The sequence below is a fragment of the Podarcis bocagei genome (assembly GCF_964188305.1).
Source record: "Podarcis bocagei genome assembly, chromosome: 6".
NCBI lineage: Eukaryota > Metazoa > Chordata > Lepidosauria > Squamata > Lacertidae > Podarcis > Podarcis bocagei.
Window position 1 is genome coordinate 98963066 of NC_138130.1, and position 25752 is coordinate 98988817.

General features: G+C 46.8%; 1 protein-coding gene across 2 annotated transcripts in view; it reads left to right on the forward strand.

The window, feature by feature from the left end:
- Positions 1 to 25752, forward strand: part of PAK1 (p21 (RAC1) activated kinase 1) — a 118074-nt gene that overhangs the window by 55679 nt on the left and 36643 nt on the right. For both annotated transcript variants that reach the window (XM_081197395.1, XM_081197394.1), the window contains 4 exons: positions 6575 to 6785; positions 17824 to 17924; positions 20958 to 21105; positions 22961 to 22998. In XM_081197395.1, coding sequence (XP_081053521.1) covers positions 6596 to 6785; positions 17824 to 17924; positions 20958 to 21105; positions 22961 to 22998 — 477 coding nt within the window. In that variant the 5' untranslated portion in view covers positions 6575 to 6595. The remainder of the gene's footprint in view (positions 1 to 6574; positions 6786 to 17823; positions 17925 to 20957; positions 21106 to 22960; positions 22999 to 25752) is intronic.

Consider the following 25752-nt stretch of genomic DNA (forward strand, 5'->3'; position numbering starts at 1 on the left):
TTTCTTCTTCTTCTCCTCCTCCTCCTCCTCCTCCTCCTCCTCCTCCTCCTCCTCTTCCTCCTGTTTGGGGGAGAGGTTCTGAGAATCACCACTATATTTCTTCCGTGAACTGAATATTTTTTGTGATTCCCACAGCAGTTTCTGGCGTTTCCAAGCATGTCTCTGGTCTGGAAAAAGGTGGCCATCCCTGAGATGGGGGATAATAACCTGTTATCCTGTTAATAACCCCCATTCCACCCCATTTTTAAGTTCCTTACTCCCTTGCAGTTCTGAGACTGCATGCAATTGCTGGCATGGTTCACCTTCCATCGTTAGACGATGTCGGCTATTTAATGAGCATTCAGTCTGATTGTTCAGGGGGAGGTTGGACGATGTTGTGCCAAAGTGTCACCTCACACTTTCCAGTGCCTCTACCCCACCCTCACTGCCCTTAAAAGTGAAAGTCCAATCTTTTTGGGGAAGTGGATTTGTTGCCCAACTCTCCATCCCCAAATCCACTGCTCCGCCTGAATTTTGTGGTCTCCGATTGAATCCCACCCAAAAAGTGTGGCAGTCCGGAAGCGCCCCATGTCACAAGCATAGCTGTCAACCGTCCCTTATTTGGCGGGACAGTCCCTTATCCCAGCGCCGTGTCCCGCTGCTGTCCCTTATTGATGATGTCCCTTAAATTTCCCGGGTTTCAAAGGAAGCAGCTCCTCTCCCTCCCTCCCTGCCGGCCAGGGAGGAGGGAGGCTCCAACTGTGTTGCTTGGCTGCGTTGCTCACCCAATAAGGAGTCTAAGAACGACTGGGGGTGAAGCTTGCATGCCTTGTGCCGATCAAATGGGCCGCGTTGCTGGGGACTCGCCTTTGCTCAGCACTTCCCAGCGGAGAGGTGACGGTGGTTTTCTTTGCTTCATCCCCTTTGCCAGGTTGCTGTGCTGTGGGAACCACCGCTTGAGGCTTCGTTTGGCTGCTGGCTGGGCTTTCTGCCTTTGGCTCGGAGGGGCTCAGAAGTTGAACATACCTGTACCCAGAAAATCCCTTATTTTGGCTGCTGATCCCTTATTTTCGAGGCTGCTGGTCCCTCGCGGAGCTCTGGCCCAATGGTTGCCAGTGGCCTGAATTAATTAATTTTATGATGAATGATTTTAGAGTGTTGTTTATGCTATACTTTTATATTGTTTTATTGTTGTTAGCCGCCCTGAGCCCGGCTTTGGCTGGGGAGGGCGGGATATAAATAAAATATATTATTATTATTATTATTACTTTCAAATCTGAAAGTTGACAGCTATGGTCACAAGTGATGTATTTTATTGACAAACACGACAGCGCGTTTTAAAATGCAGCCGAGGAGAACTCCCCGGAAACTTTTCAAGCAGCTCCGCTTCTCTGTCTCCCCTTTCCCCAATCCACCTGTGCCTCCAGCTGTCAGTTTTCGTTTTTCTCTGGCGTGAGATCGTGCTGGGGGAATGTCTAAGGTGGCTGGCAGCCAGGGGCGTGAACAGCAGGAGAGGGAGAAAGTTGGTGTCTGAAACACCCACCTGGACAGCGGAGCTTGCTGGAGAATGCTTTCATTTGCCAGGGAGAGAACTTTGCCCAGTGAACAAATCCCTTCCTGCGGGGATTTCCTAATAGAAAAATGTTCCGGGTGCTGAGAATCAATTACGGTGCCGCTCGTTTAAAATGCCTCCTGCGCCGGTAAATCAGGAATGGACAACTCTGAGCTTGGAATTCTGTAGGATGCCAGCTTGGGTGAAGTACACAGAGGTATCCCTAGCTTTTGGTACTGTGTTTTAGGATTTTGCAAGGGTGTGTGTGTGTATAAGATTTTGCATGGGTTTGGAGAAGGAGACTAGGGAGAAAACTTCTGACGTAACGCTAGAACTTTTGGACACCCAACGAAGCTGATTGTCGGAAGGATCAGCACAGGCAAAGGAAAAGACTTCTTCCTGCGGCGCGTAGTTCAACTGTGGAACTCACTGCCACAAGAAGTAATGGTTGGCTTTAAAAGAGGGGTGGATAAGTTCACGGGGGATAGTGCTATTGATGGCTACTAGTCATGCTCTCCATGTCCTGCCCATTGCATGCTCACGGGGTCCCCTCAGCCATCCGGTTGGCCGCAGTGAGAACAGAAAGTTAGGTGGGCATTGGCCTGATCCAACAGGCCTCTTCTTCCCATCTTGTAACCATCCAAAATACATTTTCGTTATGTGAATAAATGCAATGCAGCTTACATAAGTAGCACACACCTGATTCTTTTATTTAAGACAGTTTCTCTCTTAATTCCTCCCCATCAGCCATGGATATGTGAAAACAACAACAACAACAAATTTATTTATACCCCACCCTCCCTCGCCAGAGCTGGGCTCAGGGTGGCTAACACCAGTACAATTACAATAAAAACATAATGGGGGGGGGACCACCAATTTAAAATACAGGTTAAAATGCAATTTAAAATGCAGCCTCATTTTAAAAGTAGCCCATAGATCAAAACCACAAGGGGAGGGAAAGATAAGGGTAATAATATTAATTAATTAAATAATAATAATAATAATAATAATAATAATAATAATAATAATAATAACAACAATAATAATACCATATTACTTATACCCCGCCCATCTGGCCAGGCCTCCCCAGCCACTCTGGGCGGCTGCCAACAGAATATTAAAAACACATTAAAACCTCAAACATTAAAAACTTCCCTAAACCGGGCTGCCTTCGGATGTCTTCTAAAAGTCAGATAGTTGTTTATTTCCTTGACATCTGAAGGGAGGACGTTCCACAGGAGGGCGCCACCACCGAGAAGGCCCTCTGCCTGGTTCCCTGTAACCTCGCATTTCGCAGTGAGGGAACACACAAAAAACAAACACGCAAAATTAGTTTCACGGCATCACATAATACAGGCAAGGAATTTGGATCCCTGGTGTTAGAATGCAGCGTTCCGACAACCATAAAGGTTAAGGGACCCCTGACCATTAGGTCCAGTCGTGGCCGACTCTGGCGTTGCGGCACTCATCTCGCTTTATTGGCCAAGGGAGCCGGCGTACAGCTTCTGGGTCATGTGGCCAGCATGACTAAGCCGCTTCTGGCGAACCAGAGCAGCGCACGGAAACAGCGTTTACCTTCCCGCTGGAGCGGTGCCTATTTATCTACTTGCACTTTGACGTGCTTTCGAACTGCTAGGTTGGCAAGAGCAGGGACCGAGCAATGAGAGCTCACCTCGTCATGGGGATTCGAACCGTTGACCCTTTGATCAGCAAGTCCTAGGCTCTGTGGTTTAACCCACAGCGCCACCTGCGTCCTTCCGACAACCATGGCGTTCATTAAATTCAAGCAAGTTTTTGACCTTGTGGCAGTGGAGGCTTTTATGCTCTGATGTTTGGGGAAAACATCAGCAAGGCTGAGCCAAACTAGCTGGGTGAGAGGTAAGCAAACGCCGACATTCTCCCTAGATGTTTTCCTCTCTCTCTCCCGCCTCCTTCACACACCCCCCCCGCCATGTTCTGCAGAGGCAAAGCAAATTATGCAAAATAAACCGGGCTGCTTTGCATATCTGATTTGAGATTGCTGTGTTTGCGTGACCTTGGGGCACACTCTGAATGCTTTCCTACACTGGTTCCCGTTTTGGTGGGAGCGGCAGTTTTCAGATTTCTCCTCATCGTGCCGAGAATCCTTCCTAAGTGATAATATATAATAATTTATTATTTGTACCCCACACATCTGGCTGGGCTTCCCCAGCCACTCTGGGTGGCTTCCAACAAAGATTAAAAATGCATTAAAATGTCACACATTAAAAACTTCCCTGAAGAGGGCTTGGTCCTCTGCCGGGTGATGGAAGCACTGAATGACCTATGATCTCTGGGCTAATATACCCAAAATATGAGTCCCGGTTGCAAGTATTTATGCAGTGACTCCAGCTTCCTTAGGGTGATTCCTCAGGTAATGCAGTAATCTACAGAAGGTGCCAGATAGTTAGCAAGTCTGTCTTACCATAACGTAAAAGGTGGCGCGGGGGCCAAACCACAGAGCCTAGGACTTGCTGATCAGAAGGTCGGCAGTTCGAATCCCCGCGACAGGGTTAGCTCCCATTGTTCTGTCCCAGCTCCTGCCAACCTAGCAGTTCGAAAGCACACCAGTGCAGGTAGATAAATAGGTACCACTGTGGCGGGAAGGTAAACGGCGTTTCCGTGCGCTCTGGTTTCTGTCACAGTATCCTGTTGCACCAGAAGCGGTTTAGTCCTGCTGGCCACATGACCCGGAAAGCTGTCTGCGAACAAATGCCGGCTCCCTCCGCCTGAAAGCGAGATGAGTGCCGCAACCCTGTAGTCACCTTTGACTGGACTTAACTGACCAGGAGTCCTTTACCTTTTGCCTTTTACTTTACCGTACCCATCAACATCCGAGTGATCCAAATTGGGATGCTCAGATTTTTTTTGGTCCCATGAGACCCAGCAGACTCACCAGAGCGCTGGAACAAAAAAACATTCTGGGATCCAGTCAGAAGCCAGGAATGGCTTCTGTAATTCCAGGATATCCCACTTAAATCAGGACGGTTGAGCTGTATGTTTTAACATCTTCTTCCTCACCTTTCTCTAGCCTGAGGTCCTCTTCAGCCACTCAGATACACACACACACACACACACATATATACAGTGGTACCTCGGGTTAAGTACTTAATTCGTTCCGGAGGTCCGTTCTTAACCTGAAACTGTTCTTAACCTGAAGCACCACTTTAGCTAATTGGGCCTCCTGCTGCTGCCACGCTGCCGGAGCTCGATTTCTGTTCTCATCCTGAAGCAAAGTTCTTAACCTGAAGCATTATTTCTGGGTTAGCGGAGTCTGTAACCTGAAGCGTATGTAACCTGAGGTACCACTGTATACACACACACAAATATAGTACAAAGACAGGAAGAAACACTATGGACAGAACAAGAAGAATAAAGACAGAGTATGAATGCTTCGCCTATAGGGTTATAAATCATTTAATGTGTTAATGTGAATGGAAATCGCTAAAATTGTAGCTGTGGTATAAGGGTTTGTTTTTCTGAATGGTGTGTAATCGCAATAAGATTATGGAACGCAGAAATTATGTAAATAATCAAACTCTAGCATGCGGGTGGCCGCATAAATTGTATAATTTGGCATTTGAAAGATTGGCATTATTAATTGTATTATAATTTGGTATTAACATATTGAGACTTTTATTGGATTATTGCAGTGCTTTTTTCTGGGGGTACGCATACCCCTAAACATTTTGTGAATCTAAGTTTGACCTCATTGAGGGGGCAGTGTTTCAATATGAGTAGGAAAATGAGAGTACACCTAAACATAATTTTTTAAGAAAAAAAGCACTGGATTATTGAAATTGAAAATTAATAAAAATTATTACTGGGGGGAAAGGAACTCAGATATGTAAGTCTGTCTATTAATTCATTTAATCCTCTTTTAAAGCCTCCAAGTTGGCAGCCGTCGCTGCCTGCTGTAGCAGCGAGTTCCATAGTTGAACTAAGTGCTGTGTGAAGAAGTATCGTATTTTTGATTCCATAAGACACTTTTTTCTTCCTAAAAAGTAAGGGGAAATGTCTCTGCGTCTTATGGAGCGAATGCATGGTCCCTGGAGCCGAATTGCCCAGGGGCAAAAAGCAAATCATGCTTTTTTTTTTGGAAAGAGGGAAGTGGATGCTGAAACAAAGCCACTGATCGCAAGCGATCGGGAAGGGAGATAAGGGACGCTAGTTTTGTGGGGTTGCAGTGGCGCAAAAACCTGGGTACAAAGCACGGAACCACATGGATTCTCAGGTTTTTTTGCATTGGGCTACCCCAAACTCACCTTCAAATCACCACAGCATGAACCACAAAAATCATACATCCACTGTTTCGTTCAGAATATCCGTTCCGGGGCCCCGTTTGCATCCTGAAGTGAATGCAACCCACGCCCGCGATTCGCCACTCCCGCGCATGTGGTGACGTCATTTTGAGCACCTGCGCATGTGCGAGTGGCGAAACCTGGAAGGAACGCGCTCCGTTACTTCTGGGTCGCCGCGGAGCGCAACCCGAAAATATTCATCTCAAAGCATATTTAACCCGAGGTATGACTGTACCTACCTATGTACATATTTAACCCAAGGTATGACTGTACATAGGGGCGCGGGTGGCGCTGTAGGTTAAACCACAGAGCCTAGGACTTGCCGATCAGAAGGTTGGCGGTTCGAATCCCCGCGATGGGGTGAGCTCCCGTTGCTCAGCCCCTGCTCCTGCCAACCTAGCAGTTCGAAAGCACGTCAAAGTGCAAGTAGATAAATAGGTACCGCTCCAGTGGGAATGTAAACGGCGTTTCCGTGCACTGCTCTGGTTCGCCAGAAGCGGCTTAGTCATGCTGGCCACATGACCCGGAAGCTGTACGCCGGCTCCCTCGGCCAATAAAGCGAGATGAGTGCCGCAACCCCAGAGTCGGCTATGACTGAACCTAATGGTCAGGGTTCCCTTTACCTTTATGACTGTACATGGAAAAATACAGTATACCCTCCTCTGCCTGTTTTCCGTGCGCCTCAATTGACCGTGTCCAAACCCCGTGTTTCTTTTGATCCTAGCTGTAGCTGTCGTCGCTGAAGATGTCCAATAATGGCCTAGAAGCAGAAGACAAGCCCCCAGCTCCTCCAATGAGGAACACCAGCACGATGATAGGCAGCGGGAGCAAAGAGGCGGGACCCTTGAACCACGGCTCCAAACCTTTGCCTCCTAATCCGGAAGAGAAGAAGAAGAGGGACCGCTTTTACCGTTCCATCTTACCGGGAGACAAAAGTACGCTGGCTTCATTGTTGTCTTTTGTTCACTCATTGATTTCATTTGAGAATTGCTCCCCGTGAAACCGCTGCTCTTCCAAGAGGATGTTTTGAAGCAGAGGTTGGGTGACTGCGATTCCCTGTGTTGCCGGGTGTTGGACTAGAGACCTTTGGGTTCCCCTCCAACCCCACCTTTCTAGGATTCTGTGTTTCTAGAGTCTCGGAATCGTGTCGCAGAATTGCAGAATTGGAAGGGACTCCAGGGATCATCTAGTCCAGGCATGTCCAACAGGTAGATAGCGATCTACTGGTAGATCGCCGGGTGTTCCTGGTACATCCTGGTTGATCTCTGGCCCCGCAGTGATCTTCTTACAAAAAAGCAACCCCCCCCAACTTTGGCTTACTAAAAAAAAGCTCAACATCTTTGGCTTACTAAAAAAAGCTCCACAACTTAAATATCTGAAGGAGCGTCTCCACCCCCATCGTTCTGCCCGGACGCTGAAGTCCAGCTCTGAAGGCCTTCTGGCTGTTCCCTCACTGCGAGAAGCCAAGTTACAGGGAACCAGGCAGAGAGCCTTCTCGGTGGTGGCGCCCTCCCTGTGGAACGCCCTCCCAGCAGATGTCAAAGAGAAGAACAACTACCAGACTTTTAGAAGACATCTGAAGGCAGCCCTGTTTAGGGAAGCTTTTAATGTTTGATGCATTACTGTACAGTGGTGCCCCGCAAGACAAATGCCTCGCAAGATGGAAAACTCGCTAGTCGAAAGAGTTTTCCGTTTTGGAGGTGCTTCGCAAAACGAATTTCCTATGGGCTTGCTTCGCAAGACGACAATGTCTTGCGAGTTCCTGCTGGGCTTTTTTCCTCCCCCCCTTTTTTCTAAGCCGCTAAGCCGCTTGTCAGCTGATCCGATCAGCAGATATGCCGCTAATCTGCTAATCCGTCAATGGGCTTGCTTCGCAAGACGAAAAAACCGCTAGACGAAGAGAATCACAGAACGGATTCTTTTCGTCTTGCGAGGCACCACTGTATTTTAATATTTTGTTAGAAGCCGCCCAGAGTGGCTGGGGAAGCCCAGCCAGATGGGCGGGGTATGTATAAATAAATAAATAAATAAATAAATAAATTTTTTAAAAAAGGTTAGATCAATGCCAGTTTTTTTATACTTCGGATCATTTGACAGAGCCCTGCCTCAAGGCACCTCTGTTGCCCCTTGCCACCCTGGTTTTGCACCCTTCTTTTTCTGGCAGGGCTCTTTCTGCGACAGGCCAAAGCTCAACAGGTGAAGCTTCGACACCGCTGCATCTCTATGCTGGGAAATGCCTAACCTGTTGAATGTCTGCCAGCCACATTCCCATTTAAAATGCAAACTCTTCTAACGGCAGGAGATGTGGCTTCGGCAAGTCAGATCAGGAAAACATCTCATTGCTGTTTCTTCAGTCGTGAAGAAATCAAACAAACCCTCTGCATATTTTTAGCAGCAAGTCAAGATTGTTTACTCTTGGGTTTAAGTTGCAATCTTGAGCTAGAATTCTAATTGAGGCTAGAATCCTCAAGACACCTCCTTGGGTGCAATTTTTATTTTAAAGCGAGAGAACTTGCGGCTCAAGTAAATATGTTTGGAGCCGACATATTTACTCAGACATAAGCAGCGACTTTGAGAGAGGCCAGAAAGGGAGATGTGGACATCAATAAAGTCTTTCCGAAGGAATTGCTTCCCGTGAGGCACCCCCAAAGTGATTTTCGATATATGTATAATACAGTTAAATATATAACATCTTGCTTATTGGAAAACAATTAAAAAAAAATAGATATATTTTTTTTTAAAAAGCAACCGCACGGACACAAAATCAGTATTCAGTCGTACCTTGGAAGTCAAACAGCTTAGTTCCCGGACGTTTTGGCTCCTGAACATTGCAAACCCGGAAGTGACTGTTCCGGTTTGCAAACTATTTTTGGAAGCTGAAGTCTGATGGGGCTTCTGCGGCTTCCAATTGGCTGCAAGAGCTTCCTGCAGCCAATCAGAAGCTGTGCTTTGGTTTCTGAACGTTTTGGAAGTCGAATGGATTCCGTTCAGCTTCCAAGATGCGACTGTAGTTCCAAGTTAGATGCCAACGGGGATAAGTGTTTTAGAAGGCTTGTTGAAAGAGGAATGCCTTTAACAGGGCTTGAAAAGCTGATAGAGAAAGCACCCCCTCTGATACTAATAGGAGAGAGATCCTATTAGTACAGGAACCATCATATCAGAAGACCCAATTCTGACATCATGAGGATCAGACCTTCCTGATAGAATGGTAGCCATGGGCTGCACTTATGCAAAACACAGCAATCGGTTGGATATGTGGGAATATTTTGCCCCTCCCAAGCTATGTAGGGCTTCGTACATCAAAAACATACCTTGTATAGTATTTCCTTACTATTTCTATATTAAATTAATATGCTGCCCTTTATCCGAGGATCGCGGTGCGGTTCACAGTATAAAAATGCAGAAATGCATAACAAGGAAAACAATACCCCCCTCCACACATGATGAAAAGGCAATAGATTATTTAACTAGCCCAAGCCCTGGAGAGAGAAATGTTTTTGCTTGGCACCCAAAGTTATATAATGATGGCGCCCATGTTGCCACCCTCTGGACCTTTCCTGGAGGAGGCACACAATGAAGGGCCACAGATGATGGTCGCAGGGGCCGGGTCGGTTCATATGGGGAGAGGCGGTCCTTGAGGTATTGCGGTCCTGAGCCGTTTCAGGCTTTATAGGTCAAAACCAGCACTTTGAATCGGGTCCGGAAACCAATTGGCTGCCAGTTTAGTCAAACCGGGATTGGTGCTCAAACCGTCTTGTCCCAGTGAACAGACTAGCCGCCGAATTCTGCACCAGACTGTCTTCAGGGGCCGTCCCAAGTATAATGCATTGCAGTAGTCTAACCAAGAGGTTAAGGGACATGGGTTAAACCACAGAGCCTAGGACTTGCCAATCAGAAGGTCGGCAGTTCGAATCCCCGTGATGGGGTGAGCTCCCGTTGCTCGGTCCCTGTTCCTGCCAACCTAGCAGTTCGAAAGCACGTCAAAGTGCAAGTAGATCATTAGGTACCGCTCCGGCGGGAAGGTAAACAGCGTTTCTGTGCGCTGCTCTGGTTTGCCAAAAGCGGCTTAGTCATGCTGGCCACATGACCTGGAAGCTGTACGCTGGCTCCCTTGGCCAATAAAGCGAGATGAGCGCCTCAACCCCAGAGTCGGTCACGACTGGACCTAATGGTCAGGGGTCCCTTTACCTTTAACATGAATTTCATTATCGAACGAGACCATTGATCCATAAAATGAAAGCAATAAAGAATGTACTGCGGTCACACAATCAATTAATTAATCAATCAGTAGCTGAACTGGGTTCCACACAGTCACAAAAGGTAAATGGCGTTTCCGTGCGCTGCTCTGGTTCACCAGAAGCGGCTTGGTCATGCTGGCCACATGACCAGGAAGCTGTACGCTGGCTCCCTCGGCCAATAAAGCGAGATGAGCGCCGCAACCCCAGAGTTGGCCACGACTGGACCCAATGGTCAGGGGTCCCTTTACCTTTACTCTAACCAAGAGGTTGCCAGAGCATAGACAGAAGTAGTTAGGCTATCCCTGTCCAAATAGGGGCACAGCTGGGCTGCTGTGGCCACCTGACCCCCAAGCGGCAGCCGAGGGTCCAGAAGTACCCCTAAACCATGTACCCCCTCCTCCAGAGGGAGTGTAATCTAGCCCAGCTTGGCCCCCAACCCACAAATATTGAGTGGGCTGAAGGACCTTCTGTTCAGTTTCGGTTTCAGTTTCTGTTAATTGGTTCTCGTGGGAAACTTGCAGATTCTAGCTTCACCAATTAACTCAAGCTGGAGTCAATTTACTCTTGGCAGAAAGCCCAGGTCTGCTTGACCTAGAAACTACTCACTCTGATTGGTTAACGAGCAGCACTCAACTCTGTTATCTAGGGATTGCTAGCACAGTTTGATGTGAGGTGTGTTAGGAGTTAGAAGTGCTGTGTATGGTTTTGAGAGAGAGAAAGAGAGGGTTTATTTTGCTTTTATTTGTATGCAGAAACTCTGCTGGTTTTTTTTTTTCCTTTTAATAAATCCTTGTAAATAGTTATTCTGAGTCTAGCTGACTAGTCATTACCGCCGCAACTAGCTTCTTTGCTGTGCAGGAAAACTCTGCTACGTTTGGGCTAAAGCCAGTAGGGCTATGCCTGACACTCCAAAGTTCCATGAGGTTATGGGCATTGTGCTGCCAGCCTGAGTTGCGGTGGTGTCAGCATCAACGGCGTTGGTTCCAGTAGTTCCAGAAGTTGTTGTTCCTGGCTGGTTCCTGACCGTGGTGAGCTGGTGACACAGCGGACTCAAGGACAACAGCTGCAGCGTGTGAGTGCTGGGTGCTGTGGTTCCTGTTTTCTCTCTCGGTGGTCGTGAGTAGCTGGTTCCGGGTTCCAGGGACATCGCTCTCAAGATGGCCTCACAACCAGTTCAGATGGCTTTTGAGCGTCTGAATGACTCCAATTACTTGCTGTGGTCGGAACGCATGCAGGCAGTGCTGCAGAGGGATCGTCTCTGGCAAGTGGTGAGTAAGTTTCCTACGAAGCCTGATGATGAAGACCTCGATAAAGACCAAAGAGCAAGGGCCACAATTGTCTTGGGGCTGGAAGATTCCCAGTTGCCGTATGTGAGGGGAATCAAGACAGCTAGAGGTGTGTGGCAAGCACTTAAAGAACTCCATGTGCGTGAGACAGCGGTTTCCAAGCTGTTCATTCGCAAGGCATTGTACAAGGCAATGTTACAGCCTGGGGTTACAATGCAGGAACACCTACACAGTTTACAGTTAAAGTTTTCTGCGCTACAGGAAAGAGACTGTGCGTTAGACCAGCAGGAGAAGGTGGCTATTATTTTGAGTTCTCTCCCGGAAAGCTGGGATAATTTAGTTTTGTCTCTAGAAGGCATACAGGAGCGTGATTTATCAGTCAGTTACGTTACTGGGCGTTTGATTGAAGAATGGCAGAAGAGGCAAGAAAGGTCGTTGGCTGCAGAGGCTTCTACAGGTGGGCGGTTTGGAAGGAGTTCTCATGCCGTGCCAGAGGTGAAGCAAGAGCAACGTACTGGTGAGGAGTCAGCGTTTGCTGTTAGGCGTTGTTTCCGATGTGGGTCTTCAGCGCATCTAAAACGACAATGTCCGGTGTTGGTCAAGTCTCAGTTGCCGGTGCAGGAGCAGAGACGAGATCAGCAGCAGCAGCAGCGTAAAAGGAAATTCTTCAAACGAAAACAGTCGGCTCAGCTGGTGACCGGCGAGGTCAAGATTGCTGATGAGAAACAAGCGGTCTGGGTGGTCGATTCGGGAGCGTCTCGCCACATCGTGAATTCAGATGAATTGTTTGTTTCCAAGAACTCAGCACAGCGCAGCCAGGTGGCTCTAGCAGACGGAAGTACTTCCGAAGTGATTTCGGGGGGTGCAGTTTTTGTTCCTTGTCTTCGTGAATGCCTGCAAAATGTACTTTGTGTGCCGTCATTAAGGAGCAATCTGATGTCTGTAGATTGTTTGCTAAAAGCTGGGTTTAAAGTGTATTTTGAAGGAGACAGTTGCATTATTAAGAAGGCTGGTGAGATTTTAGGCACTGCTAAGTCAGAGGGAGGCTTGTTTTGGCTTAAAGCAGGATCTCAAGTTGCAGCAGTAGTCAGTAAATCTCAGCCTGCTAACAAAGCTATACATGACAACTGTGTGCACTTATTGCATAGGAAAATGGGGCATGCTTGCTGGAAAAGTGTACTAAAAATGTCTGAATTGGCTGATGGGGGTAATTTAAAGAGTTGTAACAAGTACCTTGATTGTAATGTGTGTAAAAAGGTTAAAACCCACAGAGTCTCTTACCCCAGAAGTGACAGAGTTAGTGAGTCACCGCTACAGCTGGTTCACATGGACGTAATTGGTCCATTTGCTGTAAGCAGGGGTGGATCGCGTTTTTCACTAACAATTGTGGATGACGCCACGCGTTATTCTTGGGTTTTTCCCATGAAAAATAAGGGTGACGTGTTCACTAAGTTTAAAGGCTGGGTGGCATCTGTGGAAAGATTCCTGTCTGTTAAACTCAAAAGGATTCAGACAGACAGAGGTGGCGAATTTATGTCAAATGCCTTTAAAGATTGGTTACAAAAGCGTGGCATTGGGCATAGAAAAACGAACGTTTTTTCCCCAGAGGAGAATGGTGTTGCAGAGCGAAAAAACAGATCTTTACAAGATATGATGTTTGCCATGCTTGATGATGCTGATTTACCCATGTCTTATTGGGGGGAGAGCATGCTCACCGCGTGTTATCTCCAAAACAGGCTCTTCCATCAAACAATAGGTACAACCCCATACTTTAAATTGTTTCAGAAAAAACCTAAAATTGACCATTTGCATGTGTTTGGATCAAAAGCCTGGGTATTAATTCCGAAACAAATGAGAAAGAAGGGAGATCCTAAGACCAAACAGTTAGTGTTTGTGGGTTACCAGGAGCTGGGAAAAGGTTTCCGCTTTGCTGAAGGGACGAATGGCATTGTGATCTCCAGGAATGCCAGTTTTTGTGAACATAGTGGCTGGGAGAGACTACATGCCAATACTGAGGTTTGGTTTGAACCTTCCCAGGAGCTTCATGACTCTGAAGGTAGACACAGGGAGTCAGAGTCTGAGGGGGAGGAAAGTTCAGATAAGAGCTCTCAAGAAAGTGGAAGACCAGTTGCTAAGCAACAAAAGAGAGGTCGTAGTTCTGAGGAGGAAAGTGGGTCAGAAGAAAAATTTTCTCCCAGAAGATCTAAAAGACAAAACAAAGGAGTGCCTCCAGTGCGTTTTTCTCCTGATACTGCAAATGTGTTTAGTGTAATTGCAGAACCCAAGAGTTTTCAGGAGGTGTTAAAGTTACCAAAAGAGGAGGCAGAGCGCTGGAAACAGGCAATGGAGGAAGAGATGTCCTCTCTGAATGAGCACAAGGTTTTTACACCAGTAGCAGCGCCTGAGGGGGCAAAGATTGTAGGCTGCAGGTGGGTGTACAAAAGACTTAGGCCCGGTTAGGACATATCTAGGGTTGGAAGTGTGCTGGGCCCAAGATGGCAGCTGTCTAATTAGTCAGCAGAACAAAGTTAAACAACTACTGACTACATACAGGATGCAGGATTGCAAAGGGGCAGCGGTGCCTATGGATCCAGGTTTCATAAAAACACTTCATATAGATGAGAGTCCTGAATTTGAACATCCTGATGTATATCACTCTGTAATTGGAAGTTTATTGTATATAGCACAGTGGTCCAGACCTGATATTAGCTATGCAGTAGGCATATTAAGTAGATTGGTCTCAAAACCCACACTAAGTGCCTGGAAAGGGGTAAAACAAGTTCTGAGATATCTCAAACAGACAATTGACTATATGTTACAATTAAATTCTTCAGAGGATGAAATGTTGAGTTGCTACTGTGATAGTGACTGGGGAAATTTGCCAGATAGAAAATCTGTCACAGGACTAGTCATAATGGTCGGTGGAGCTTTAATCAGCTGGCGGTCACGCAAGCAAGACGTTGTAAGTGTGTCATCAACGGAATCAGAGTATGCTGCATTGAGTGAATTGTGCAACGAGGTGATTTATTTCAAGCATTTGTTGGCAGATTTAAATGTAAATTGTGGAGAACCAGTACAAATTTACATTGATAATCAAGCTTGTATAACCTTAAGTAAAACAGAGGGTTTCAAATCGCGTTCCAAACATATCTCTGTAAAATACCAAAATGTACGTTGCTGTGTACAAGACAATGTAATCACCTGTACTTATGTGTCAAGTGAAGAAAATGTAGCAGATGTGTTAACTAAACCATTGGCAAAGATAAAGAACAAGCGAATGTGCAAGGGTTTAGGTTTGCTGGAAAAATGATCTCCTACATAGGTGTATTTGGAGTTAATTGTTCAGCAGAATCTGTGAGGGGGTGTTCAGTTTCGGTTTCAGTTTCTGTTAATTGGTTCTCGTGGGAAACTTGCAGATTCTAGCTTCACCAATTAACTCAAGCTGGAGTCAATTTACTCTTGGCAGAAAGCCCAGGTCTGCTTGACCTAGAAACTACTCACTCTGATTGGTTAACGAGCAGCACTCAACTCTGTTATCTAGGGATTGCTAGCACAGTTTGATGTGAGGTGTGTTAGGAGTTAGAAGTGCTGTGTATGGTTTTGAGAGAGAGAAAGAGAGGGTTTATTTTGCTTTTATTTGTATGCAGAAACTCTGCTGGTTTTTTTTTTCCCTTTTAATAAATCCTTGTAAATAGTTATTCTGAGTCTAGCTGACTAGTCATTACCGCCGCAACTAGCTTCTTTGCTGTGCAGGAAAACTCTGCTACGTTTGGGCTAAAGCCAGTAGGGCTATGCCTGACACTCCAAAGTTCCATGACCTTCGGCCCCCTATATTTGGCGTCCCAGCATGCCATGATCTTCTGCACAATAACCTGGTGGAAGTCACAGGTTTTTGGCTAACCTTCTACCAGTTTGGGGAAAGATTAACCCGTTAGAGAAGGGAGAGGCCCGCTTTTAAGAATCCTGGTTGTAAAAGTTTTAAAGTTTTGGCCTTGCTTTTAAAGACCCCATCGAAAATTCTCACAAACGCTATCAAAAGGGATTAGATTGCCAATCCGGGTTCAGCGGGCCTTAAAATTGCTAATCCCCGTAAGCTCCTGCCTCACGCTGCTCTGTACAGTGTTTTAGCATTGCGGGGGGGGGGGGAAGAGAGAGAGAAAAAAGGGGAAAAAAAGGATTATAGCGTTAATATTTTAATGCGTTCAGACTCAGACCGCCAAAGCTCTTCGGATTTTGGACGGCGAAAACCATCTGTTGCTCGTGTGCTCTTGTAATCCGCCCCCATTCCATAACAACGTACGGGCCAGTGGTATTTAACAGGGTTTGAAGGTAATTAATGTAGTTCTCCGTAGCTGCAGTTGTGTGTTTTGCTTTTAAACTGCTTATGCAAGGACACAGAAAGAGTTAATGGCATTAGGAAAGAACCTTCCACGCTGGGCTAATTTAGGGGGACTCTCTAAAGTGGGCAGCCGAGTGCCCCTAGTTAGCATGGGTTTCTGCATTTTAACAGCTTTAGGATAGCATTAAAATACCACATGAAAATTAAGAGCTAACTCTTAAAAGTTCTTTTAAAAATTGTGTTCTAATATTCATGTTTTTTACTGAAAGAATTACCATTTAAAAGAAATAAAGTGGTACGAAGAAAAAAGGGGGGGATGAGGGGGGAGAGAACAAAGATGTGTAAAAGAAGGGGGGGCGGAAATCTTCAAAAATGCAATGTAATATACTCCCATAATACATTCTTACATAAATTGATATAGTGTTATTATCCTAATGCATATATAAACGTTAATAGCCTACGACATTCCAAATGTTATCATATTTATCCAAACAAAGTATATCTGTAAGCAGACCGTTCATAAGTTGCAAGTGTTGTCTGGGAAAACCCAGCCAGATGGGTGGGATATAAATAAGAAATAATAATAATAATAATAATAATAATAATAATAATAATAATAATAATAATAATAATAATAATTATTATTATTATTATTATTATTTCAATCCATTGATTCAAGGCTTTCATATTCTTCCAGTTTGTTAATATCACTCTTAATAATAATAAAAAAATAAAAATAAATTTTATTATGCCCCGCCCTCCCCAGCCAAGACCCGGCTCAGGGCGGCTAACACCAGGTAAAAACAATTGATTAAAATACAACTTAAAAACAAGATTAAGTACAACACTAAAATGCAGCCTCATTTTAGTAGACACTCAAATCAAAAACTTTTTCGGGATGAAAACGTCAAATCTTCCCCAAGGCCAACTATCCAGACTGGTCCTACGTGGGCCAGAAAAAAACCAGGGAAGTCCACATCACAGAAGGAGAAAGGAAAAGGGTCACCATTAGGGCACGTAGAATTTTCGGTGTCCTGTTGTTAATTTCCATACTGCAGGTATATCGTTCGAAAGAATATTCACTGCTGAGAGATTTAAATTTTCTGCACAGTCAGAGTTATACAGTTCAGCACTTCCTCCTAAAACTTGTTAAGTATATAACTCTAAAATGTTATTGTGAGTTTCCTTCCTCTCCCCTAGCTGCCTCCATGCTGAACAGCTGCAAGAGCAACCTTTCCATATACCGTATTTTTTGCACCATAACACTCACTTTTTTCCTCTTAAAAAGTAAGGGGAAATGTCTGTGCGTGTTATGGAGGGAATGCCTACGGGTGACATGCCTACGGATTTTCCTCCTCTAAAAACTATGTGCGTGTTATGGTCGGGTGCGTGTTATAGAGCGAAAAATACGGTACTTGGGTTTCTAGCTGAGGAAGAGCCATATCAGTTGAATTTCTGCCTGCCCACAAAACTTTGGGGATTTTTAAAAAAAATCAGTCTCAGCCCTACCCTCTTGTTTAGGAGACCGTAGTAGCTATTAGCTCACTAAGGCCCCGTCTGCACTATGCATTCAAAGGACTTCATTCGCACTTTCTACAGTCACGGTTTCCCCCCGAAGCATCCTGGGAACCGTAGTTTGCTAAGTGCAAGGGCTCTTGAGGTTTAGCAGGTCCGTGTGGGTACAGTCAAATAACCTGCTCCCAAACTGCTTAGGGCAGGAATAGGGAACCTGCTGCCCTGAAGATGTTGCAGGACCCAACTTCCATCGTCTCCAGCCAGGCTGGCAAATGTCCAGGGATTATGGGAGTTGTAGTTCAGCAGCCTGCAGCTGATCGTCAACATGAGCTCTCTGGTCTGTGCTGAGAAAGACCTGGGAGTGGGGGCTTATTCCATCTTCTGCGCCAATCCTCTTATCAATATGGCAGCTTCTTTCCCCATGGCTCAGAGCTTTCCAAACCAGGGTGGATTTGATTTAAATCACTAGTCAGTAAGTCTTGATTTGAAGCATGTATAAACTATCTTGTCTGTCTATATAAATCAACAGTAACAGTGCTGGCTAACGTAGTCCCTTCCCTTTTGGGGATGGTTTTTTTCCTTCTCCTTCAAACAGCCAACAAGAAGAAGGAGAAAGAACGCCCTGAGATCTCCCTCCCTTCCGACTTTGAGCACACGATTCACGTTGGGTTTGATGCCGTCACAGGCGAATTCACAGTAAGGAGAACGGGGGACAGCTGGGGTGAGGGGTGGCAGCGAGAGATATGAATGGAAATGGTGGACGGTTTTTTCCTACTTTGCAGATGGATATAAACTGCAGGCCATCGGTGATCTATTTAGTAACTGATGGTTGGGGTATTTATTTTCTCTCTACCCAGTAATTCATTCATGGGGCCTCACTGTGGGGTCTTGCCCTCGCTCTTTTATCACCACAATAACCCTGCGTTTTAGGGCTGGGCAATATCTGGTTTTCAGCACTGCAATATTATCACCAGTGATATACTGATAACATCACAATATCTGAAATAACGATAGAGTTTTGTAGAGGCATTTACTGATTTTTTGAATAGCACACACACAGAGCATGATTCACGATATGTTGCCATGTTCAGACCCAGAAACCTCCCCCCTAAATAGATTCACACTTGACTCAAATTTTGGTTTTTGGCAGAATTTTGGCCACAACTTTATTGATTACAGAAAGTAAATGGTTGCATAGGCTCTGGTTCAACTAGCTCCCTGCCAAGCAGGTAGCGCTGACCCAGGGCACCAGCATAGGTCAGCCAAGGGTGAACACCTGGATAAGCGGAAAGCCGGGAACAGGCTATCTCTGCCACCCAAATGCCCCCCTGGACTCAGGCACGGGCACAACCCCCTCTCAGGGGTTGACCAAACCATCGAGCCCCTGGATTCCTTTAATGGAATACCCTTCACATAGGGATGGTGAGAGCGTTCTCCCATCCCTTTCACCTGAACCAGAGCCTATCTGCAACCTTACAAGTTGTGACGATTTGCTACGTGGCAGGCGAAACCCAAATGGCAACAGCCAATCAGCCAAGTGGGGGAAATTCCTGCTGTGCCCCTGTCCCAACGATACACGATGGCATAGCAAGGTCAAGCGCAAAGCCCTAAAAGTAGGGAGAGGTGGGCGGCTGTTCCAAATGCATGCGCTGAAAGAGGAAGATCTGGGTCACGTGCGTGGGCATAAATAGGTCCTTCGAACTGTTTGGACTGCGTCCCATTGGCCAGGTTGCACCCAGCTACGAAGGACCTGGGACACAGGTGGTGCTGTGGGTTAAACCACAGAGCCTAGGACTTGCCGATCAGAAGGTCGGCGGTTCGAATCCCCACAAACTGCATCCCATTGGCCAGATTGCACCCAGCTACGAGGGACCTGGGATGCGGGTGGCGCTGTGGGTTAAACATAGGACTTGCCGATCAGAAGGTCGGCAGTACGAATCCCTGTGACGGGGTGAGCTCCCGTTGCTCGGTCCCTGCTCCTGCCAACCTAGCAGTTCAAAAGCACGTCAAAGTGCAAGTAGATAAATAGGTACCACTCCAGCGGGAAGGTAAACGGCGTTTCCGTGTGCTGCTCTGGTTTGCCAGAAGCGGCTTAGTCATGCTGGCCATATGACTCGGAAGCTGTACGCTCGGCCAATAAAGCGAGATGAGCGCCGCAACCCCAGAGTCGGCCATGACTGGACCTAATGGTCAGGGGTGCCTTTTACGAGGGACCTACCAGTCGGGTGTTGTGGCTGACCAACTGTACCCACCCCAACACAGGGTGTCGGTTATCCAGGTCTCACCGCAATACGTGCCCTCTTTAACGGAGGACCCGATCTCTGGAACCGACATCACGATATGGACTTCCAAAGTGGTGTTGGATGATCTATTGATATATCTCCCAGCCCTACTCTGCGGTAGGAGGGGCTGTGAGAGAAGGTAGCTGAGCTACGCTAACCCATGGCTGAGCAGGGAGCGCCCTAACTGTTGAAATATGGCGGCTCTCTTAACAATGCATGCTGAACTGAGTGGCACCTTGATTTTGACCCCCGCCCCCTCCATAAAAAAGCACACCTTGTGCTCTTTTAAGCAGCCTTGGCCAGCTGTGCTGGCAGGAGCTGGTGGAAGCTGTAGTTCACAATATCCAGAGGGCACCAGCTTGGCACAAGCATAAAGGCTGCTCTTTATGCGTGAGTTGCACGCATGGGATTGCTTAAGGTAATAAAACTGCAGCCATTGCTGTGGTCCTGAATGGGGTAACTGTGCCCTTGAAGGACCGGGTGCGCAGCCTGGGAGTCATTTTGGACTCACAGCTGTCCATGGAGGTGGTCAATTCTGTGTTCAGGGCAGCTGTCTATCAGTTCCACCTGGTACGCAGGCTGAGACCCTCCCTGCCCGCAGACTGTCTCGCCAGAGTGGTGCATGCTCTAGTTATCTCCCGCTTGGACTACTGCAACGCGCTCTATGTGGGGCTACTTTTGAAGGTGACCCGGAAACTGCAATTAATCCAGAATGCTGCATCTAGACTGGTGACTGGGAGTGGCCGCCGGGACCACATAACACCGGTTCTGAGAGATCTGCATTAGCTCCCAGTACATTTCCGAGCACAATTCAAAGTGTTGGTGTTGACCTTTAAAGCCCTAAACAGCCTCAGTCCTGTATACCTGAAGGAGCATCTCCACCCCCACTGTTGAGCCTGGACACTGAGATCCAGCGCCGAGGGCCTTCTGGCGGTTCCCTCACTGCAAGAAGTGAGGCTACAGGGAACCAGGCAGAGGGCCTTCTCGGTAGTGGCGCCCGCCCTGTGGAATGCCCTCCCATCGGATGTGAAGGAAATAAGCAGCTATCCTATCTTTAAAAGACATCTGAAGGCAGCCCTGTTCAGGGACGTTTTTAATATTTAACGCTGTATTGTTTTTAACACTTGATTGGGAGCCGCCCAGAGTGGCTGGGGAAACTCAGCCAGATGGGCGGGGTATAAATAAATAAAATAATAATAATAATAATAATAATAATAATAATAATAATAATAATAATTTATTACATTCTGCTTTGTGTGCAGAAGGTCCCAGGCTCAATTCCCGGCATTCCCAGCCATGGCCAGGATTTCTCCCCGTTCGAAATCCTAGAGAGCTGCTGCCGTTCAGTGCAGACAGTACTGAGCTATATGGTCTGACTCTGTGTAAGGCATTTTCCCGTGTTGCTACAAAACTGTCCTCATGGCTGCGCTGCTTGCCCTCTTCCCAGGGGATGCCTGAGCAATGGGCCCGCTTGCTGCAAACCTCCAACATCACCAAATCGGAGCAGAAGAAGAACCCTCAGGCCGTGCTCGACGTCCTGGAGTTCTACAATTCCAAAAAGACCTCCAATAGCCAGAAGTATATGAGCTTCACAGGTAGGTCATGATGAGTGGATGGATGACAAACCCTTCTGTTATGTACTGAGTTGAATAGGATCTAAAATGCAGCAGTCTGATTGGTCCTAGAACAATAGGATTCAGAATGCAGCAGTCTGATTGGTCCTAGAACAATGCAGTAGTATGATTGGTCCTAGAACAATAGGATTCAGAATGCAGCAGTCTGATTGGTCCTAGAACAATAGGATTCAGAATGCAGCAGTCTGATTGGTCCTAGAACAATGCAGTAGTATGATTGGTCCTAGAACAATAGGATTCAGAATGCAGCAGTCTGATTGGTCCTAGAACAATGCAGTAGTATGATTGGTCCTAAAACAATAGGATTCAGAATGCAGCAGTCTGATTGGTCCTAGAACAATGCAGTAGTATGATTGGTCCGCAGGAGCCACCCAATCCAGCTCCAGGTGGAAGTGAATCCACAAACTGATTGGCCTACAGGAGAATCCCGGAATTAGCCAATCACGTGCAGCCCATTGTGTAAATAATGTATATAAAGCAGATATTGTGGGGGAACTTCCATTCCTCCTCACCACTATGAGCTGAATAAAGAGCATGAAATCCACTCTTGACTCCGAGTATATTTCACCTTCCTTGCACAGGTAGTTGGGTGTGCTTGGTCAGCTTTTACTTGGCTTGCCTGTGAGGTATTTGTTGTTTTTTTTGAGACGCCAAGAGAATTTGCACATATCCTGGCTACAAACCGACCTGCTAGATGTTCTGGTGGTGTTATATATGTGTGTGTGTGTTAGCGGGATTAAGGTAAATTCAACAGTACAGTCATACCTTGGTTTTCAAACAGCCTCGTTCTTGGACTTTTTGGCTCCCGAACGAACGCAACATGGAAGTGAGTGTTCCGGTTTTCGAACGTTCTTTTGGAAACCGAATGTCCAACAGGGCTTCCATGGCTTCTGATTGGCTGCAGGAGCTTCCTGCAGCCAATCAGAAGTCACGCTTTGGTTTTTGAACGTTTTAAGTGATTAAAAATGAGATAGTAGGTGCTCTTGGTGGTTGAAGCAGGTGTGTTTTTCCCTTCCTCAATGTGACTTTTAGGGACACTGGTGGCACTGTGGGTTAAACCACAGAGCCTAGGGCTTGCCGATCAAAAGGTTGGTGGTTCGAATCCCCATGATGGAGTGAGCTCCCATCGTTCGGTCCCAGCTCCTGCCCACCTAGCAGTTTGAAAGCACGTCAAAGTGCAAGTAGATAAATAGGAAGGTAAGGAAGGTAGGCAGGTAGGCAGGAAGGTAAACGGCGTTTCTGTGCGCTGCTCTGGTTCGCCAGAAGCGGCTTAGTCATGCTGGCCACATGACCCGGAAGCTGTACGCCGGCTCCCTTGGCCAGTAAAGCGAGATGAGCGCCGCAACCCCTATCGTCTGTGACTATACCTAATGGTCAAGGGTTCCTTTACCTTTACCTTTAATGTGACGTTTAAGCCTCTTATCCTGAGAAGTCTTGGATGGGGGACTAAAAGTGTGTAAGCCTTATTTATTTAAAGTATTTTTACCCCACTCTTCAGCCAGATCAGTTTGCAGTGGTCAGGTCTAAGATGCTCTCTGCCTTCGGCCTCAAATTGGAAAAGAAACATCACAAAAGGAAAAGGGATTGGGAGGGAGGAGGAAGAAAGCAAACTCCAGCACTAGCTCTTGGTTACAAAGTTCTTATGGAGGAAAGGTTGTTCTGAAACGAATGGCTCTGCAAATTTCGTCTCTTTGCCTTTTCTGTTGGTGATTTTAGAGAATTGGTCTTCAGTGGTTTGTTCTGGATTGCCTTTGGTTTTAATTTGATTTCATGTTTAGGGAATCTGAAAGATGTTCTGTTTTCTGTCCCCTTCCAGATAAATCTGCAGAAGACTATAACTCCTCCAACACGCTGGTAAGTCTAATTTCAGTCTTGTAGCTATATTGAAGGCTGCAATCGCAGGCAGAGTCAGCGCTAAAACCAGGAGGCTGATATGTCCCTAACTCAGGGGTGGGGAATCTGGGGTCTGCAATCCACCTTGTTCAGCGCTTCCTAAGCACCTGATAATCTGTTGGTTGTTGGGCGCTGCCAAGCCCTATCGTCATCACTTGGAACGCAGAACCTGTGTGACGCTTTCAACATTGAGGGACTCCAGTTTGCATGTGCCTCAGATAGCATGGCAGCATCTAGGGAGCCACAGGTTCCCCATTAACCCCATCACTACACCAAATTTTCTTCTTCTTCTTTGGCGATCCCTCGTAGCCGAGTAAGATAGTCTTCCATGAACACAGTCTTAACAGTGAGTCCATAAGTGACTGTGGAGGCCAATTCTGGATCCACACGTCCTTCCACAGTGGGAACATAGGTTTCTGGGCAGGAGTTGAGAACAGTGTGGATTTGCCAAGCGTGCCTTCCTGTTAGCTTGTTTCATCCTGAGTCTGAATGTCTTCAAAGTCCATAACACCTTTGGTAAAGGCTGCTCTCCAACTGGAGCGCTCACAGGCTAGTGTTTCCCAGTTATCGATGTTTATACTTCATTTTTTTATAGATTTGCCTTGAGACAGCCTTTAAACCTCTTTTGTTGACCACCAGCATTATGCTTTCCATTTTTAAGTTCGGAATAGAGCAGTTGCTTAGGAAGATGAAAATCAGGCATCTGAACAACATGACCAGTCCAACGAAGTTGATGTTGAAGAATCATTGCTTCAACACGGGTGATCTTTGCTTCTTCTAGTACACTGGCATTGGTTTGCCTTTCTTCCCAAGTGATATGTAGAATTTTTGGGAGACCATTTATGGAATCTTTCAATTTTCTCCTAGTTGAAGTGCAGAGTGTTTGAGGACCATGACATTTGCAGGGAAACCAAAATGCTTGTTTACAAAGCTATTGTGCTACCAAACTTCCTGTATGCTTGTGAAACATGGACCGCTTATAAACGCCATCTCCAAAAATTTGATGGCTTTCAGCGGAATGTGTGAAAAGACTTTATGTCCTGTTCTGAAGGGAAGAGGGTGATAGGTACCGTATTTTTCACTCTATAAGACACACTTTCCCCCTCCTAAAAAGTAAGGGGAAATGTGTGTGCATCTTATGGAGCGAATGCAGGCTTCGTGGGCTATCCCAGAAGCCAGAACAGCGAGAGGGAGCGCTGCACAACGCTCCCTCTTGCTGTTCTAGCTTCTGGCTTAGTTGCGCGGAGCCTCCGCAGGGCAGTGGGGAGCCTTCATCCCGCTGCTCTGTGGAGGCTTTGCGCAGCTATCCCTGGCTTTTGCGGGAGGTGGGGGAAGGGACAGAGCGCGTGGCTCTGTCCCTTCCCCCACCTCCCAGAAAAGCCCCCAAGAGCCGCGCTCCCTTTAAAGAGCAGGAGGTCAGCGGAAAGCCAGTAGGCTTGCTTTCGCTGAAGCCAGGAGAGCAAGTGGGATCGGTGCGCACCGATCCCGCTTGCTCTCCTGGCTTCAGGGATAGCCCCACAAAGCCTCCTGAGCAAAGAGGGAGGAGCGCTCCCTCTTCGCGCAGGAGGCTTCTTATTTCTTGTTTTCCTTCCCTGAAAACTAGGTGCGTTTATCTTTTTTTGTTTGTATAGTATGGGGAATGGGAATAATAATTCATGTAAATGTGTTTATGTGTAAATGTGTTTATTTTTTGTACTTGTTTGTTCTTTATAAATTCTGAATAAAAAATTTAATGAAAAAAAAGAAAGAAAACTAGGTGCGTCTTATAGAGCGAAAAATACGGTATTTGGGGTTTTGTATTATCTGTTGCCCTGCTTCCCAGTTTGTGTGAGATTAGGCCCCTCCGATGTCACTGGCATAAAGAGAGCATTGTGATAGGTGGTGTTGCATCAGGGATGGGGGCCTGTTGCACTCGAGTTGTGGCTCCCATCATCTCTGGGGCTGGTGGCCTTTGGGGCCTGAGAACAGCTGGAGAGAAATAGGCTCCCCATCTCTGCATCACACCTTCGTTTTCCAGCCTCCACCTCTCCCATCCCACCGTGGGAGATGTGCAAGTAAATGGGTAATCTCCTTTCAGATACCTTTTCTGTGCTACCCCAATGGTGGTCGTAGTATACCCACCTTCGATTTCGGCCAGTTTGCTCACTTACGCTCACTGGAGGCAGTTGGAGGATGGATGACGGCTAACAGATTGAGGTTGAATCCTGACAGAAGTACTGTTTTGGGGGGACAGGAGGCGGGCAGGTGTGGAGGACTCCCTGGTCCTGAATGGGGCAACTGTGCCCCTGAAGGACCAGCTGTGCAGCCTGGGAGTCATTTTGAACTCATAGCTGTCCATGGAGGCACAGGTCAATTCTGTGTCCAGGGCGGCTGTTTACCAGCTCCACCTGGTACACAGGCTGAGACCCTCCCTGCCCGCAGACTGTCTCACCAGAGTGGTGCATGCTCTGGTTATCTCCCGCTTGGACTACTGCAATGCGCTCTATGTGGGGCTACCTTTGAAGGCGACCCGGAAACTGCAATTAATCCAGAATGCTGCAGCTAGACTGGTAACTGGGAGTGGTTGCCGGGACCACATAACACTGGTCCTGAAAGATCTACGTTGGCTCCCAGTATGTTTCCAAGCACAATTCAAAGTGTTGGTGCTGACCTTTAAAGCCCTAAACGGCCTCGGTCCTGTATACCTGAAGGAGCGTCTCCACCCCCATCACTGAG